Source organism: Ursus arctos, unplaced genomic scaffold, assembly GCF_023065955.2.
Source record: "Ursus arctos isolate Adak ecotype North America unplaced genomic scaffold, UrsArc2.0 scaffold_5, whole genome shotgun sequence".
Classification (NCBI taxonomy): Eukaryota; Metazoa; Chordata; class Mammalia; order Carnivora; family Ursidae; genus Ursus; species Ursus arctos.
In genome coordinates, this window is record NW_026623067.1 from 34,831,434 (window position 1) to 34,851,229 (window position 19,796).

Here is a 19,796-nt window from a genome sequence, read left to right on the forward strand (position 1 = left end):
CAGGGAGTGCGGTGGTGGGAACTCAATAAAAGAGGGAAATGCACAAAATGAGAAACGAGAACTACAACGAATTGACTTTGATTAGACTTGGCTCAACTTCTCCTCCCTAGAGGCCATCGTGTGCCATGCGAGGCGGTTCCGGCCTCCTCCAGCCGCTACTCAAAGGACGGCCCACCCAGGGACAGCCACATGGTGCAGTGACCGCCTCTGTCCCTTGGTAAAGGCAGTAGCCTCACTCTCAGGGTCCCAGTGGTCACCCTCTGCGGGAGGCGCTAGCCCTGAGGCTCTGCTTACTTCCGTGAAGCCTGAGCGCTGGCTACAGTCACAGGAGGTTACAGGGACTCAAGCCCACAGTCATCTCAGTACTGGATCTCTCTGGGCATTTCCATTAAGACAAGAACGTGGCTATGATTCAACACTGATTTGAAAGTACCAGCTGACAGGAGATTAAAAACAACACTTCTTTGCAGAGGCTATGATTGCACACCTGAAAAATCAAAGGGAACCAGTCCGAACAATTAAACAAAAGGAGGACTTAGTAAGGTGGCTGTGAGCAAAATCAATCCTGAAACAACCACCAGCAAGGAACTATAATAGGAAAAAAAATCAATTTCGTTTACAAGGAGGATAAATACAAGGGAAGTACAGCATCTGTGAAAACAAAACTTAAAAATGTAGCTCCATTGGTTAACAGATGCTGATCTAGAATCAAAGGATTCACTGTTACATAGCTATCAATTCCCTCTAGATTAATAAGACCTATAACAATAAGCACAAGAATATCCAGAAAAATTCTGCAAGATGAGTGGCCCCACTGGGTGTGGGAATAGGCAGGTATACATGAAGAAGTTTGATATACAATAGGGGAAGCATTCAGATTCGAGGAGGAAGATGGGTTAGTCAATGAATGACAGAAAGGTAACTGAACAACCCTCTCCAGGGGTGGGGGTAGGGGCTGGGACCCTACTTGACCACACACCAAAAAAATCTAAAGTGATATCACCAATCAACCAACCAAAAGGTACTGATGAAAACACAAATACAAGAGAATTACTTCAGTATTTCATGGTACCAAATACCTTTCTAAGCTTAAGGTAAGCCTTATGGTTTCCAAGAACCCATAAAAGATGGAGAAACTTCACATTATTATATTGAAACATTTCTTCCTAACAAAAATGCACCAAATCAAATTTGGGGGAACAAAAATACTTGCAATACACGTGACCAGAACAGTACTAATGTCCTCCATTTAGGGAAAATTCCTAAAAACACACGAAAAATGACACTAGGTATTCCTGGCAAGAGTAAAAATTAGTGCAATATTATTGGAAGTAACACTTAAAATCCACATATCCTATGGCCAGTAATTCTGCTTTTAGGAATGTATCTTGTAGTCCTATAAACAGACACATGGACTTGACACTGAGTGCCCTTCTGCAATGCCTACATTTCCTGCTCTGTGTGGATAGTGACTCAGAACGCATGCAGGCATAGACACACCGATCATTTTAAAACTCTAATATTCGTAGCCATCTTCCGTTCCCGGGCAGGGGGTGGGGGAGCCATGCTCAGGATAGATTATCCATGATCCCTGACTCCGACTCAGCAGATATGGGACGTGGGACTAGAATGTCCGATACAAGCCACTGTCTGCTAGGCCAGCTAGCTGTGCAATGCCACACTTGGGTGTGCAAGCCCAGGAAGCTCAGACAGAAGAAGGAAAGCCAGGCCATGTGGCTCCTCCTGCAGACTCAGAGCTCCTGCCTCTGGACTCCTGACAGGCTGTGGCGAACTGTCTGACTTGCCATGATGTGAGATACTCCTGTCTTCTTTCCACAAACTCCTCAAATGCTGTCTCTTTATTAAATGAGCTGGAGTTTCACCAAAATATCCTTGCCTCTGAGATTCAGTATAAATCCGTATTTACCCTGGAGAAGCTGACAAGAGGCTTTCTCTAAGGGGAACAATGGAGAATTCACGTTACAGGGGGCATCACGGTACTCTGCCATTTGTACAGTTCTCACATAAAGGATCTCACAGTGACCTTGGGAATGATGTAGCAAAGCTTTCTACACCCATTTTACAGATGTAAAAGCTAAGGCACAAGATAGTTAAGAGATTTCCCCCAGGGGAAGCTAGGTATTGGGCCCTTTCATTATGCTCTTGGGTTTTCTAATATACAATGATAAATGAGAAGAAAAGAGCCTTTGGGTCTTCCATTCTATCAGCTGAATTCTTTATTCTCTAGCCATGCCCTTTGGCCTGTTGACCTCTACCTGCCTCTACCTGCCTCCCTAATATGTGATACTCGGGCCTTTGGCGTCCAATGTGGCTGCCCTGAGTGCGGGACCGCCCCACCTTCCCCTGCCTCACCTCCAGGCTTCTGGAAGCAGTAGCACCACTCGTTGTTGGAGAGCTTGCCATCCTTGAAGGAGTCACAGGAGTTGAAGAGAGGCTTGATACAGGGCTCATACTTATCCAGGTAGATGGCATTGATCTCTGAGTGGTCAAGCAGGAGGTCATAGTTCATGTCCAACTTGTTGAACATCCAGCCCAGGGAGTCCTTGCAGATGGGCAGGATGCTGGTGTCAAATCCTGCCGAGAGAAGGGCGCATGTCAGTGGCCACCAAGCCTGGTCTGGCCTGACCCAAGAGGCGGCCCAGGGCCCACCCACCCCCTCCTCTCCTGAGGCACTTTCCCTCCAAGGGTTAGTCTCAGGGGCTACTGAGTCTACCCTACTAGAGGATACTATTGCTGTGGGGGGGGGTTCAATAAAATAATTTAAAATGCTCTTAAACAGAAGTCAGCATTTGAGGAAAGTATGTCCCAGAGGGAACAACTCCCTAACACGAATTTACATGGAATGTAAATACGAGTTTTCATTTACCAGACTTGCTTAGAACAGGGGATGCCCAAAAGGAAGAGTACAAACATGGTGAGCCAAAGGAAAAACTTGTGATTCTGCAAACTACACTTTTATATTTAGGGGGAAATATCTGAAACACCAAAACAAAAGAAACTATTGTAAAAAAAGATGGCAGTGAAATGAAACTATACAGCGCAATCCAGAAGCGCTGATTACGTCCCAGAGGACTGTTAAATCCAAGCCGTCTGAACATTAATGGGGAAACAAGCCAGGTACCTGCCTCTGTTCCCCATTCGTCTTTTCTGCAGTCCCCTCAAGAGATACATGATACGGAATCCAAACTGACTCAGACAATGATTTCTTTCTTATTTCCCTGGGGGAGGAGGGGTAGTTTTCTTAAAGAATTATTTGTTTCCACAATGGGAACTGTACGCACTAGAATAATAACACTTTGCTTAACACTCAGGATATTGAGTCTACTGTAGACAACCCCCAGAGAAGGCCTGCCCCAAATCTAAAATTGGTCTTTCTTTCCGAATCAAAAGCACTATGCAATTTCAAGTTGTTCCATAAGTTGGATTTGTAGAAGTGGTTTTATTTTCCCAGGAAAATTCCTATAAAAGTTCATTTTTCTGGGGTGCCTGAGTGGCGCAGTCGTTAAGCGTCTGCCTTCGGCTCAGGGCGTGATCCCGGCGTTCTGGGATCGATCCCCGCATCAGGCTTCTCCGCTGGGAGCCTGCTTCTTCCTCTCCCACTCCCCCTGCTTGTGTTTCCTCTCTCGCTGGCTGTCTCTCTCTCTCTGTCAAATAAATAAATAAAATCTTTAAAAAAAAAAGTTCCTTTTTCTGTTATTTAAGGTAATCCTCTAAGCAACGTATTTTTCATTATCTCACTGAATCCTTCTAAGAGTCCTCTAAAGTGCTGTGTCCCTTCTACTTTACAGACGGGGGCGGGGGAGCCCAAGGCTTAAGCGACTTGCTCGAGAACCTCTAACCGTGGAGCTGGGCTTCCAAGGCCCGTGGCCCAGCCCTGAGTCTACTCTCCCCAATCCCTTTGCTCCTGGGGCTGCCTGTGCCGCACACGATCCTCCCACCCTGAGGACGCCCAGCTGGCTGGAGGCCCAAGCCTGAGGATGGGCAGTGCAAGGCGGTGGTCCAGCGGCCACAGGTGAGGCCCTGATGGGGTTGACAGCTCGCTGTCTGCTCAGCGGGTTTCTGTATTCATTACAACGCCGCTTGAAGAATGGGAGACATAGCAAAGTGCACCCAGCCTTTTAAAAGCCTTGGTTTTCTGTAAAAGGTTCTTTACTGTACAGAAACCAGTGACGTAAGTACAGCACCTCCACCTCTAAGCTCTTCCAGAACCCTCTGCTTCCGCTTACTGTCAGTTCATGTTCATCAGATGCTAACAAGCTCCTTGAGGGCAAAGACCGCGTCGCGTAGCCTCCGCCAGTGCCGGCATGTAGCGAGTGCTCAGTAACAGCAAGTGTGGAGAGAAGTTCTCGAGCTACTGCAGAGTTTGGCCCTTCAACCCTGAATATCAGTTTATAAAGTTATTCCCATCAACACCTTACAACATGTCTCAGAACACATCCCCCTTCTCTAGAGAGACTCGGGGACATAATGTGGCCTCTTCTTTGAGGTCACGATTGAACAATCTCTATGACGAGGATGTCCTTAGGGACTGCTGAGTGAAGCAAGATCATTTTCTCTGACACTAAATGGCTCCACAGTTTTATATAGAATATTTTATGTAATACGTGGCCAAGAGAAGCTTACTGCTCACTGACCACCAAAGAGAAGTGCCAAGCTGGTTGGGCCGTCGTCTAAAGGTGAAGCCCCTCCTCCCGAACACCTGTTTGGAAAGTTCTAGAGAAAAGGCACCTGCATCTGATATCTAGAGGTGGAGGGGGGAAGAGAACAGCCCTTTGAGTTGGCCCCAAGCACGTGGGACTTGTAAGGTTCCATGGTTTCCTCGTCACAACTCCTGAATTTATAAAAACATCTCTCCCTCCTGTGGCCTTGAGGGCTAACCCAGCCTTGGTCCTTTATATCCCCTTCACTGCAGTTGCTTGAGGACATCACACCTAAAAGCCTCTTTGGGGACTCACTTTGCTTCTGGCCAAGGGCAGGTCTTTGGCTAGCTCCCCAGCTGTCTGCACAAGGAGTCTCGTGGGACTGGAGGCCACAAGAAGCAGGTCTCTGCGCATCAATCTGCTTCCTTGAAAGGTTGTTCAGAAAGCCCGAGGGCCGGCTGCTCCTAGAGGATCCCAGGGAAAAGTTCCTCTAGACCATCTGTGAACGAATTGTCCACAAACTCCCAAGGAAGCCTCTGGCAGGAATGGAAGAAGAAACTATCTTTCTCCTCCTTTCCCAGACTCACCCACCTGAAACCACTCTTTGGATACTTAGATCCTGAGAAGCAAACACTATCTTTCCCTTCAACTGTAAAATCCAAACTAGGGAAGGAATTGCCCCTTAGATCGATATTCTGTACCAGTATCTACAGCTTACAAGCCACAAAGAATAACCCATAATTAAGGCAATCACTCTTATTCCGGCCAAAGACCAGAGAGTGGTTAAGCTCTAGATCCCAACAGATGCAAAACTCCATATATTCGAACAACTGTGTTGTTGGGTAAGACATTCTGAGCCACCGGGCCACAGCGTGGAGAAGACTACCCCTAATTGTCTTTGAGTTCAAGGCGATGCGAGAGTCCATTAAAGTGCAAAGATGCTGACCCACTCTGAGTTTTCTCTTTAGCTTATGAAGAGGCCCTGAGTACAGGCTCCGCCAATGCACTCATGGAGGAGGAGATAAATGACCGAAGATGTTCGGTACAGAGTTGCTTATACAAGCCGAACATTAGGAATGACTTCAGTGCTCTGAAATAGAGGTCTAATTACATACATTCTGTCCATAACTTGAAATTCTGTGTAGCTATTCCAGAGTGCACTACTGCTGAACAACGTGGAAGGTCAGAGCTTGTTGCTGAGTGATAAAAGGTCACAGGACAGCCTGTGGCACATGTGTTCTCTGTACAAAGACACGTGGGTGTTGGTTTTTTTCTGTATGGTAAGGAAAACAAATTGCAAGTATATGCCACTATATGCTTACAGTTGTTCAAACCGTGGATTGTTAAATACTTTTTGTATTTTCTGAAGTCTCTATACTAAACATATGATAGTTTTGTGGCCAGACTTCAAAAAATTAAGTTGTTATATGGAGGAGGGGGAAATGCTTTGGAATCAAGAAAATATTTTAAGTCAGTGTGCATTTAACACAGTGTTTCTTTGATTACCCCAGAAGGCTACTGTTAAGTCAACAGTGTCTCGTAACTAAGGAACTGCGGTACGGAAAATGAACGACATTAGTGAGAATAAAGCGGTCTTACTGCCTTGAGTTGCATCAGAGCTGGTGGGCTTGATGACCCTGTTGGCGTCCTCGTGAAGGGCTCCAAACCAGTCTTTCAGGCGGGACGCGAGGTTCCTCAACTCCTTATCCGTGCAGGCTGCGGCAAAGCAAAGGCAAGAAACGGTGGGTCCACGGACGTTCTCCTCTTGCTAGCTCTCTGCCCTCAGCACGCAGTGCCGTCCACAAAGCCATGCTCGAAACACACCTCCCTCTCCAACCACCATGCAGCGCCTTACCCCCACTTGGAAAAGATGCTGCAGCCGCAGGTAAGGAGCACGGCAGGAAGCCCGGACTCCCGGGGGAAGCAGCATTGCTCAGAACTGAATCTGGACTGCCTCCGAGCTGTTAAAAACCAATGCTCATGGTCTCACAGTTGTGCACCGGCCTCCAAAGACTAACGGATCCCTCTCGCTAACCCGATAGAACTTGCTACTGCATTCGGCCGGAGATCACATTTTCCACTAAACTCCTGCCAGGAGATTAACACTCAGGAAGAGCGAATGTCCTTAGCAAGAGGATGCCTGGAACACCAAGAGATCCCAATAACAATAGACTATCGATGTTGTTTTAGCCCAAGGTCAGGACTTGTGCCTCTTCTCCTGGCCTTTTGGGAGACTGACCTGACTTTCCGCTAGAGGCAGATGGATGCCACCTTCATCCAAGAGTCCTTTCTATTGGCACGCCACCCATCTCTAACTGTGAGGCTTATCTTTTAGGGTACACGATAGGAACTGGGGCCAAGAAATACTCCTTCTGAGAACAGGAAGAAAACCTAAATGGGATGGGGGGGGGGGCATGCTCTGTGAAGGTCTCATGGGGTGCTGATGTAAGGCTTCCGGAAAAATCCCCGAAGGACGAATGATGCTGTGGAGAAGGGGGCTGATTTACCCTCACTTCCAGATATTACCCTAATTCTGGGTATGGAGAATCCTGACGAAGGGTCCAGACAGTGGCCCCACTTCCAAAACGCAGAAAAAAACAGCCTTTTAGCATCTGGAGGGTAAGAAATTGGAAACCCAAGGGACCAAAATCCCAAAAAGAAGGGACAAAGACACAAACCCACAACAGCCACATTTCCCAAATTCTAAAGCTACAGGAGCCCGCACAGAAGCCAAGCACAACACCACTCTAATGCAGAGCCAAGTTCTGACCATGTCATGGAGCTGATGGGATGTAGATGAAGGCTGGACTCTGCCGGGCAAGAGACGCCCCCAGCAGCGGGCTCTGTACTGAAAGGCATGGCGGCAGTGATGATGGGTAGACCGTCTTGCCAGAACTCCAGTCCAGCCTTCAGTCAATGCAGGCTCTCACTGAACTGAAGGCATCAGCCCCCATCTGCCTCCCAGAGAAGAGAACAGTATCCTACAGATCTTCCCCCTCATTGTTACAACCCATGTGTGCTTTCACAAAGCCCATCTTTTAGCCTGGAGTTTGGAACTTGAGGGAGAATAGAGCCAAACTTCCCAGACCCCTGATTCTCCATTGGAGGCGGGGCGGTGAGCAGACCCAGGCTGGGTCTGTGGAGCCTTAGTGCTCTCCTAACGCTCTCCTCGTTCCAGCCAGGATCCAGAGCCACACTCTGCAGGGCACGGAGTGTGCACATCACCGATACTCACGTTATTACCTAGCCTTGCTTTCAACAACCGGGACAGGACTGTATCTTCAAACACCAGCCGGGAAACGGCACCCAGAACTGTTTTAGAGGCAGCAGAGCGTCAGAGCTCTGGGCTCAGAGCCCCTGGAATGAAGCCCAGCTTTACCCAGCCTGGCTGGGTGACCCCCACAAGTCCCAACTTCTCAGCACCTCAGTGTCCCCATCTGTAAACGCAGGATACCACTTTGTGACCATGGGTTAGATCAAGGATGTAAAGGGCTTACAAAGCACCTTGTACATAACAGTCACTCAGTGTGTGCCAGCTATGATTTCATGGAAGCTTTAGCGGTAAGCTCAGAGCACTCATCACAGCATTCAGAAAACCAGTAAGACAAGTGCACCGCAACAAAACTGGCTTTGTCCACACAAGGGACTGGGGAAAATGGATACCTGTACCATCTCGTACAGGTGCTGTTAGCCAGATGTGCCTACTTATACAAGTAAAAAAGTTAAAAGAGAGTTTTCCACTTACACCCACCCCACTGCAAGCACTGAACAGTCACATGTGGCTGGGGATGCCGTGGGGGAAGGACAGGTGCAGAGTGTCTCCCAAGTGCCAGATAACAGCGGACGACATCAGCCATCCCTTTGGGATTTCCAACTTTTTGGAGGTTCATCATAATATCCTGATATCTGATACCCCTACTCCTTCCCTTTGGTGTTTTTCAGTTTTTGGTTTATCTTAGGAGGAGACATCCAGATCTCATGACCCCAAGATCACGACCTGAGCCGAAACCAGGAGGCAGCCGCTCAACTGCTCAACGGACAGCACCACCTGGGCGCCCCCCGCTTTGCTGTGTAAAGATGGGTTGAGGAAGAAGATCCCACGCCTGCTCAAGCCGGGAACCAGCCTCTCATGCCAAGCCACGCACACAGCCAGCAGGGGGCTGTGGTTCATGGGTTTGCCTCGGGAGCAGGTCCACACGGACACGCTGACTGACAGCCCCAACTCGGAAGCTCGGGACAGAGCCCTCACTTGCATGCCTCTTCAGATGCCGAGCAGCTTGTATCAGGAGAGGATGTGGTCTGTTTTCCTGATGGGAGTGGGATGTGGGCTCCAGAGTCAATCTCACGTTTGAAAATGGAAAATTAATGGCATCTATTTCTTCTCAATTGCCATGCACACCATCTATTCTAAATGTTCTCTGAGCAGAAAAAATTGCCAAGTCAACTTGCAAAGGAAATGAATCCCTGTCTCACACTGCAGGATAAATTAGTCAGTAATGTTTAACTAAACCCTGACAGATGTGCAGGTAATCTGTATCTTTAGAAGACTGCTGAATTTCCCACAGGCTTTCCAAAGTACACAGGCTCTGGACGGCTGATGGAATCAGGCACTGGAATCTCAAAAGAGCGAATGTGTCACTCAGGGAGGAGCGCACAAGCAAGACGCCACTGGCTTGGGTGGAGAGAGATCAGAAAGCCAGGACAGAGAGAGGAGGCACTCAATTAGTGAGCCCTATTCACTTGCTGTGTCCTCCACTGAATGGTCCTTATGGGGACAAAGTCCGGCACAGTGGGCCTGGAGCTAGATACGTCCCAGAGAAAAAAATAAAGTGATAGCCTGCAGAGCACTATTTGTTCAGACTGGGGATTCTAGCCACAAAAGACATGCTGGCAATGAGCTGGGGGGTTGGCGAGGGGAGAGGATGCCTGCCTTTTAAGGTGCCTATCACAGCTTCTGACAAAGGGATGAACTGAGGATTGATGTTTTCAAAAGTGGGGGACTGAAAGGCTACCTCCCACACACTCAGTTCCTTCCTGGGGAAAAATAACTTTTGGGAAAATAAAACGTTTCTAAAACCAAATCCACCTGTCACATTCACGGGGTGTCCTGAGGGAGACCGATCCTTGTGATTCTCCAGAGAGGCACCTGAGCTCACCTCTCTTCCTGGTGACAGAAGCCGGTACTCAGGCCACAAGCACCAGCACCCACAGAGGAAGACGCGGTGCTGTCCTGGAGAGGACTTGGTTCGCTCACGCAGGCCAGGACCTGATCCCCTTGGTCACCGGGTTACCTTCCAGAGCAGATGACCCAGCCTGTCCTCCGCGTTCCCTACCTCTCATTCCCTTCCATCCTGCCTTCTGCCCGGGCTTCGGCTCACTTCCTCCCCAGCATCCCCGCCAGCATCCTGTTCCTCAGTGATTGCACACTTGCCTTCCTGTTACTCCCCATCTTTTTTACGCGGTCTCAGTCTGCTCCGGCGCGGCTGGAGGGCGGCAGCACCCCTGCCTCCTCTGTGGCCGGCAAATGGCTCTACCGGGCACTCGTATCTTCAGGGCACACTCCTGGGAAGTGTCCCAGGTCCCTACAGAAAGTTCCCCACCTCTTGCTGGCTTTACTGCCCTCGTTCCCGTCCTCATCCCCACCGTTACCTCCCACCAAGAAGGCTGGATCGGGATCCTCATTGGTCTCCTGTCTTTTCCCCCACTTTCCCCTTCTCCCTTCTCCAAAGCCCTCTTTCTAAAGTGATCAGATCACTTTCCTGCTCAGCTACTTCCGACGCTCCTCCTCCCTCTGCCGGCAAATGCAAATCCATCATGTGGCCTGGGCAAGATCACGGTGTCCTGGGCCACCTCTGGTCTCCCTCCTCTCCTCCCTGGGCTCTGAGCCCCACCCTCACTGTCCTTTCCAGGTGCTGCGCCACCCTGAGCACCTTCCCCTCCTTGTCTTGCTAATGCCAATTTCTCTGTCACATCTCTCACGGGAGGGGAGTTTCCTTCTTACCCCTCCTGGGCTCCTCGGATGGTGTTCATCACACCCGCACGCTCTCCTTCCCCGGCCCTCTTCCCCTCTAGACGGTAGCGGCATAAAACAGCCCGAGTCTGGCTCAGCTCATGGGGCCCAGCATCTTAGGCAGCCAGCTCCTGGCATGAGTTACGACCCTCTTGTTGCCTTTCGCAAACTTCAATTTACCCATCTGCAAAATGGCCTAATACAGCTCAGCTCGTAGCATTATTGCATGGAATAAGATAGTATCCGTAAAACATAGCTCACAGCTACTGGCGTATAGCAGGGACTTAACAAATTTATGTTCCTCTTCCCATATCCCAACTGTCTGCATAATGTGTTACCATTTTATCCTTAGGTACTTTTAAGCCTCAGGAGATGCTTGTGATACAGAAAATAATCTCTCTCCTTTACTTATTTTGTAGGTGGGTCAGTATAAGTCCACGAGATTCGACTTGCAATATATGTCTGCCTTCTCCCAAAGAGAAAAGCTCCACGATGGGAGGGTTTGGCCTGACTTCCCCATGCCTGTATTCTCAGCACTTACCGAGGGTGGACATATACTTTTCTAAAATATAGGTATTAAAAGAAAACAGGAATGCACGAACACCCCGGTTGCAAGCTCTCAAAGTCACACAGTTACCAAGTGACGACGACAGGATTTGGATCCAGGCTGTTTTCTTTCGGGGCCGCCCCTGGGTACTGGACTGGCTCTTGCATTGACTGCGCTTGTGGGGAGCCCGTACTAACGGAGGCAATTAATAGACTTGGTCCATTTTCTGGGTTGGAAAAAATCAAGGCATCAGGCCCTCCCATGTAAAGAGAGCTCTGCCAGGGATGCAGGGGAGGCGGCCGGCTGAGTGTTAGCGAGATGAAATGAGGCTCTGCCTTCATTCGCTTGGGCGTGAGGACAGCGGTCCTGTGGAAGGAGCGCGTAGCCTGCTGCCTTCCTGTTATGTTCCCAGAAGCATGGATCACATGTGCAGCCACTGGGGCTTCATTAGAGAAAAGTATAGTGCCGCCGCACATTACTCCAAAATGTACAAAAAGACAGCTCTCTCCCCCAGGAAAGCACAGCGCGCAGGCGAAGGGCCCAGGTAATTTGGTGCTCTCCCAGTGGACTTCTCCTGTCTGTGTGGAAAATATGAACAGAATGCAATAAGCAAGTGTAAATAAGGCACAGCGTCCATGGAAGGTACATAGCCCAGGGAAGAAAATGTGATCGCTTTCTCCACCTGGGCACCATCTCCCTGCTCCGCCCAAGGCCTGGGGCTTTAAGGGGCTTGGGGCTAGACCGGATCTGAGTGCAGACAGTGTTCACACAAAGCAGGAGGACATCATGAGTGACCCAACTAATGGCTGTGAGAGGGAGGCACTGATGCCAATATGAGAGGGCAGAAAAGTGATCCCAGGGTTCCTGCTGCCCCAGTGAGGCCCTGAGGGAGGAAGAAGGGGTCTGTCATCTATTAGCATCTGCCTGTGGGACAGTGAGCCTGGGCAGAAGGTCCTGAGGGAGAGAGAGTTGCTTCTCACGTGAGTCTCAGTCAATGGGTTCTGCCTGCCCCTGGCCACCATGGCGCCATCTTCCCTGTCTCCTTCACACAAGGCCGAGGGCCAGAGAAGAGCTGGTGAGCAAGTTTCAAAAGGTAATGGTTCTGGAAGTGGGGAGCCAGGAGCCAGGAAATCCAAGCTTCTTTGCAAAGTGCTCCCAAAGGGAGGAACTGGTGTTTCAAGCTGGTCTTGGCTTACTGAGGACTCTGGGGGATGAAGGAGATTCTATAAGGTATCCTTGGAGGATGAGATAGAAAACCAGAGGCAAGGAGACAACCAGAAGGATAAAACATACTTGGATGATAGAAAGTGCTGGTAGGGGCGCCTGGGTGGCTCAGTCGTTAAGTGTCTGCCTTCGGTTCAGGTCATGATCCCAAGGTCCTGGGATTGAGCCCCGCATCAGGCTCCCTGCTCGGCGGGAAGCCAGCTTCTCCCTCTCCCACTCCCCCTGCTTTGTGTTCCCTCTCTCTCTGTCTCTGTCAAAGAAATAAAATCGTTAAAAAAAAAAAAAAGTGCAGGTAGGGACAGAAATACTGTATTCACAGCTACAGTGTTAATATCTAATTGTGTGTGCGTGTGCGTGTGTGCCTGGATGTTAAAATCCTAACTGAAGCCCCATTTGAACACCCAATCGGGGCTGTTTGAAAATGGCAAATCTGACACGCAAGCATCGTAAGCTACCTGTAAGCCTCTGCCAGGGCACCGATTACTGGTACGCTCTTGTAACTCACGAAATCCTTCAGCTAAAGGGCCCAACAAGAAAACACGTCACCTGTCACACGGACCCACTGCCTTCTGCCACCCAGGCCTCACCAAACGCTTAGCTCAGGATTCCGGAAGAAGTTAATATGAAAACAGCTCGAATTTAATTTAAACTTTAGTGCCTCTGAAAGTAATTAAGGAGTGGGGCCAGACCCAAGTTCTCTCCCGAGCAGGCGGGGGGGCCTCTCAGAAATGGAGACCTTTGAAAGTAATCTTCAGCCCTCCTAGGTGCTGTTGTTCTTAATTACTTAATCAAAGCAACACTGGATCGGCGCCCTCCGAGTGCATGCAATTAGCATCTCCTGCAAAAAGTCCAGCTGAGCCTTCTTCAGGGCAGAGGGTAGAGGACGAGCGGAGCCAGGCTGGGGGCGACCACAAGGACACCATGTCATCTTCAGGTGGATGCGGGCTCCTCCTCCCGAGTGGGCCTGGGGCCCTCGTGCGCTTGCACGCTGAGCACACAGCAAGTGGCCTGGGGTTGGGGTGCGTGTCGATACGCTGAGGAGGGGTGCTGCCCTCCGTGAGAGCTTGAGCGAGCGGGAGAACGAGCGAGGTTACAATCCCCCCCGGAACATCCGCTCTAGTAAACGAACTCCTAGAGGTGAGGGTGGATTCTGCTTAGCAGAGTTGCAAAACCAGGCACCAGACCCTGGGTAAAGGGATCCTGGGGCAGCAGAAGAGCGAAACGAGGCTCTGGAGAAAAGCCAGAGCTGAGCCTGGTCTGCTCTGCCCTCCTAGCTGCCACTGGCCAAGTGACCGTTTCAGCTTCCTCGCGGGCAGAGGCAGCACGAGGCGCTCGGAGCATGACGGGAGGACTGCACCGGAAAGCACTCAGCGCTCCCGAGCTCTCTGCGCTGATACCGCCGGTGTTTGTGCACACGGGCAGCACCGTGGTCCACCGAAGGGCACACTATGGAAATCAAGATCACACATGGGGCATTTTCACACCAGATGACTGCCTGAAGCCAGCCAGTAAGATACGAATCTCCTCTGTTTTTTCCAGAGGTTAGGTGACATCTCCAAGGTCCTACAGATGGTAAACGGCAAAACAGAGATTCAAATCCAGGCCTCGGAACCAGCAGGTCACGTGATCGGCTCTCCTACACAACCCCAGTGCCTGCACCCACTCTTGCACCAGTCCCCCGGCAGGCCCGGGAGCCTCTTCCACCAGATAAAGGTCCTGCAGGTGAGTGTGTGAGCCCGGGCAGCCCCGCGCACACTCCCTCCCCAGCACTCAAATAGGAGGGGGGTCCTGAGGCTGAGAGCCCAGGCCTGCGGGTCTGACAGCCCTCGGTTTGAATCCCAGCTCCCAGAGCACGAGCTGTTGTTCTCCACCAAAGTCCCTGCTCTTCCCTAAGCCTCTTTTTTTCCACAGTAAAACAGGGATCCTAAGAATATAAACCTCACCCAGTTGCGGTGAGGATTTGCTATGAAGATTAAGGTTTCAACAACCTCTACGACATCGGCCAAAGCAACCTTTTTCATGACACATCTCCAAAGGCAAGAGAAACAAAAGATAAAATGAACATGTGGGACTTCATCAAAATAAAAAGCTTCTGCACAGCCAAGGAAACAATCAAAAAAACTAAGAGGCAGCCCACGGAATGGGAGAATACATTTGCAAATGACACTACAGATAAAAGACTGGTATCCAAGATCTACAAAGAACTTCTCAAACTCAATACGTGAGAAACAAATAAATCATAAAATGGGCAGAAGATATGAACAGACACTTTTCCAATGAGGACATACAAATGGCTAACAGACACATGAAAAAATGTTCAAAATCATTAGCCATCAGGGAAATTCAAATCAAAACCACACTAAGATACCACCTCACGCCAGTTAGAATGGCAAAAATTGACAAGGCAAGAGACAGTTGCTGGAGAGGATGTGGAAAAGGGGGATCCCTCCTACATTGTTGGTGGGAATGCAGGTTGGTGCAGCCACTCTGGAAAACAGTGTGGAGGTCCCTTAAAAAGTTAAAAATTGAGCTACCCTATGACCCAGCCATTGCACTATTGGGTATTTACCCCAAAGATACAGACGTAGTGAAGAGAAGGGCCATATGCACCCCAATGTTCATAGCAGCATTGTCCACAATAGCTAAATCGTGGAAGGAGCCGAGATGCCCTTCAACAGATGACTGGATTAAGAAGCTGTGGTCCATATATACAATGGAATATTACTCAGCTATCAGAAAGAACGAGTTCTCAGCATTTGCTGCAACATGGATGGCACTGGAGGAGATAATGCTAAGTGAAATAAGTCAAGCAGAGAAAGACAATTATCATATGATTTCTCTCATCTATGGAACATAAGAACTAGGAAGATCGGTAGGGGAAGAAAGAAAGAAAGGGGGGGTAATCAGAAGGGGGAATGAAGCATGAGAGACTATGGACTATGAGAAACAAACTGAGGGCCTCAGAGGGGAGGGGGTTGGGGGAATGGGATAGGCCGGTGATGGGTAGTAAGGAGGGCATGTATTGCATGGTGCATTGGGTGTTATACGCAACTAATGAATCATCGAGCCTTACATCGGAAGCCGGGGATGTACTGTATGGTGACTAACATAATGTAATAAAAAAAACATTAAAAAAAGAAAAGATTAAGGTTGCAGAAACCAACAGGCAGCCACGCCTGCCCACCTTCACTTCTGGGGAACTCCAGAGCTGGGAGTGCTCACCCCTGGGAGCGAATAGATAATACACTCCCAGCCTAAGCAGATTTAGTGACCAGAAACACAACTGAGGTTTCCCGAGGGGATTTCTAAAGCTTAGATGAGGTGAATCCTCATTTCTTTTTTTTTTTTAAGATTTTATTTATTCATTCGACAGAGATAGAGATAGCCAGCGAGAGAGGGAACACAAGCAGGGGGAGTGGGAGAGGAAGAAGCAGGCTCATAGCGGAGGAGCCTGATGTGGGGCTCCCATAACGCCAGGATCACACCCTGAGCCGAAGGCAGACGCTTAACCGTTGTGCCACCCAGGCGCCCCTGAATCCTCATTTCTAATTGGAGATTATCTAACGAGATTTTAGCCAGGTTACACCTGCCCAAATTAAATTGCATTATTATACGTAAATCTGGTTTTTACTTTTCAGTGCCTAAAACATCAGTCTATATGTGTGTTCTCTTGTCCTGGGAGAATGCACCATTTTATGCAAAAACAGGCCTGAGCAGAGGAATTATTCAGAAGCTTGCTAATAAAGTCCTTCTTAAAAAGTAATCTTTGCAAGAGCTTAAAATACTGACATGAAACTTGGAGGAAAATGAGTTAAACTAATTAATGGTGGAACCTACAAGCAAAGATGGATAAATTTCCCCATTAACCCCATTACAACTATTCTTAGTAACCCGATTTGAGGAGACTTTAATGTTTCCCTTGATTCGAATGATAATCCTTCATCTGGAAAAAGAAGTACGTTTAGAACTTACACCACATTTGTAAATGTGCATTAGTGGAGTAACACTTATTTTTCCCACTGAATAATCCAGAGCAGGGAGGGTAGCTAGATGAAATAAGCTTTTAAAGCTTCGGATAAAATCCATAGCCTTTTCTTCACTCCAGGGTAAAACAAAAAACAAACAAAAATAGTGGATGTGCAAACCACTGGTTGGAAATGCCAACCCTGGCTTTAACCCTGCCTGTTTCGCAGGCACTGGGTAGGCACTGCGTTCCAAGGGACTCAGGAAGAGGTTAGAACTGCTGTAGAAAACCACGCCATAACCTGCAGCTCCACTGCAGGGCCTCATGGCCCTTGACCAATAAAGACACAATCAGAGAAATGACAACTGCTCTTTTCACCTAAAATCAGCAATGGCAGGTGCTTCAGGACAAGCTGTGGGATACAGGCTCAACGCAAACTTCTTCGAGTAGCAGGAGTGGGCACAGCCCTGGGAAAGGGGTCAGCTTGGTGATGGTCAGTCCCTGTAGGGACCATTCCACCAAAAAGAGGCAGATGGACAGTCACTTTGCATTTTGTTCATCTATTAGCTCGAGTGGCTGATGACAGTCTGGGAAGGCTTCCAGGAGGAGGCAGGACTTGAGCTGAGGTCAAGTGCAGGGAGGACTTAGAAAAGAAGAGGGTCCAGACAGGTCTTCGAAATAATGAGGAAGCCAATTTGAAAGAAGCGGCTGTTTGGTTTTTAAAGCTGATTTATACTTAAGATTAACTCTGTTCGGATTCAACATACCAACTTTAGCATGATTAGATATAATTCTAAATCACAGACGTATATAAAAATCAAACCTACATAACCGTGTGTGTATATAAATGCATATAAATGTAAAATGCTCTGTATCTCTCCTTCAAGATATTCCAGTATATTAGAGATCGTATAAATGCTTACATACATTCCAAGAACCATCTTCTGACCAGGGGGCACCGACAGTGCCAGGATTAATACAGGAACCTACTATCTGCAAGAGGTTTTACTGACAGAAACCTTTTTTTTTGAGAGAGAGAGAGCACAAGCAAGAGCAGGACCATGAACAGGGGGAGGGGCAGAGGGAGAATCTGAAGCAGGCTCCATGTCCAGTGTGGACCTTGACATGAGGTTTCATCTCACGATGCTGAGATCATGACCTGAGCTGAAATCGAGAGTCAGATGCTTAACTGACTGAGCCACCCAGGCCTGCCCCAGAAAACATACTTTCAGGGTACAAATAAGATGCAGCTCCACTCCTACTTATCAATTTCTATCCAGTTGAACAAATTCAACATCCAAATCTGGGCATTATAAGCTGGCGAAGGGTAGTAAGGAGGGCACGTACTGCATGGTGCACTGGGTGTTATACACAAGTAATGAATCATGGAACTTTACATCAAAAACTAGGGATGTACTGAATGGTGACTAACATAGTAAAAAATATTAAAAAAACAAAAAAATAAATGTAATTTAAATTTCTATGTTTTTCAACACCTAAGGCATCAATACATACATGTATGTTTCTTCCCTTAAACATGAAATAAACTTACACTGTTATTTGATGAGTCAGGAAGCCACAAAAGGTTGGTGGAGGACATGAATGCCAAACTTGGGCCTGGATATCTGATCCGGATATTCTAGGATGTGGACGGAAACTGGGATTGCCTCTTTAGTTTGGGGGGCGAGAGGAGGTTGCCAGCGTATCTCCGTTCAGAATTAGGTGGGGGACCAGGAGTAGATTTGGGCCAAAAACAGAGACACATGAGCTCTTCTTAGTTTATTTCCTCTCACCACTGCTCCCTCTCCTAGACCCGAATGGAGGGTGATGTGGGTATATGGACTGATGGGATGGAAGGTAGCACCACACCCTTTTTTTTTTTTTTAATGATTTTTTATTATATTATGTTAGTCACCATACAGTACATCCCCGGTTTCCGATGTAAAGTTCGATGATTCATTAGTTGTGTATAACACCCAGTGCACCATGCAATACGTGCCCTCCTTACTACCCATCACCGGTCTATCCCATTCCCCCACCCCCCTCCCCTCTGAGGCCCTGTTTGTTTCTCATAGTCCATAGTCTCTCATGTTTCATTCCCCCTTCTGATTACCCCCCCTTTCTTTATCCCTTTCTTCCCCTACCGATCATCCTAGTTCTTATGTTCCATTGATGAGAGAAATCATATGATAGTTGTCTTTCTCTGCTTATTTCACTTAGCATTATTTCCTCCAGTGCCGTCCATGTTGTAGCAAATGTTGAGAATTCGTTCTTTCTGATAGCTGAGTAATATTCCATTGCATATATGGACCACAACTTCTTAATCCAGTCATCTGTTGAAGGGCATCTCGGCTCCTTCCACGATTTAGCTATTGTGGACATTGCTGCTATGAACATTGGGGTGCATATGGCCCTTCTCTTCACTACGTCTGTATCTTTGGGGTAAACACCCAGTAGTGCAATGGCTGGATCATAGGGTAGCTCAATTTTTAACTTTTTAAGGGACCTCCACACTGTTTTCCAGAGTGGCTGTACCAACTTGCATTCCCACCAACAATGTAGGAGGGATCCCCTTTCTCCACATCCTCTCCAACAATTGTTGTTTCTTGCCTTGTCAATTTTTGCCATTCTAACTGGCGTAAGGTGGTATCTCAGTGAGCACCACACCCTTCTTATGACAAAGGTCCAACAGTGCCTCCAGGGCTGCCAGAGTCTCGGGTAAGGGGTAGAGGTTGGTGCTGGGATTGAAAACTCCCATTTGGGACTGAGGCCACAACGGAATGGCCCTGAGGATTCCTGGAACAGACATGGCCTGGCATCTTCACTTTCATGCTTCTGGTGACAAACTGACAGACAACCCAGTCACATAAAGCAGAATCTGAGGGAGAACTGCCTTCCTGAAACCATAAAGGGTGTCTTAAGCTATTCCAAGTCCGGCCAGGTTCAGTGTTTGACTCACTGTTCTCCTCGACCCTCAGACCGTGTAACTCCCTCTAAATTTACCTCCGCTCCAGAAGCCTGAGGACATAAATAGGTAGAGTGACCCAGCAAGAAAAGCAGATGGTATCCCAGCCCCATGGGACCCCCGGTGGGTTCTGAGAGGACCTCATGCCTGGCACAAAGATGAAATAGTAGCTACTCTCATTTCTATAGCTAGAAACACTACTATCTTTGATCGAAATTGCCTGTTTAGAGACCTAGTATCTAACACGGCAGCATGACAAAGCTCGCAATTTCCCTTCCCCTCCTAAATATCATGTAATCAACAACGTAGATGGAGTAAAATCATAAATTCCATTTTTAGTAAGACTACAAGGGAGACATGAAACACCTAGCTTTCAACAATATGGCAGAAGCAACCCACACAGAAGTAAAATGTCCACGGCCAAT

The 19,796-nt window shown here is 48.3% G+C and overlaps 1 protein-coding gene across 1 annotated transcript in view; it reads right to left on the minus strand.

The window, feature by feature from the left end:
• SPOCK1 (SPARC (osteonectin), cwcv and kazal like domains proteoglycan 1) overlaps nucleotides 1–19,796 on the minus strand; it is a 493,086-nt gene that overhangs the window by 11,782 nt on the left and 461,508 nt on the right. The window contains exons 7-8 of the mRNA XM_026508043.4: nucleotides 6,261–6,377; nucleotides 2,374–2,595 (exon numbers count right to left, since the gene is read on the minus strand). Of these exons, the coding sequence (XP_026363828.1) occupies nucleotides 2,374–2,595; nucleotides 6,261–6,377 (339 nt within the window). The remainder of the gene's footprint in view (nucleotides 1–2,373; nucleotides 2,596–6,260; nucleotides 6,378–19,796) is intronic.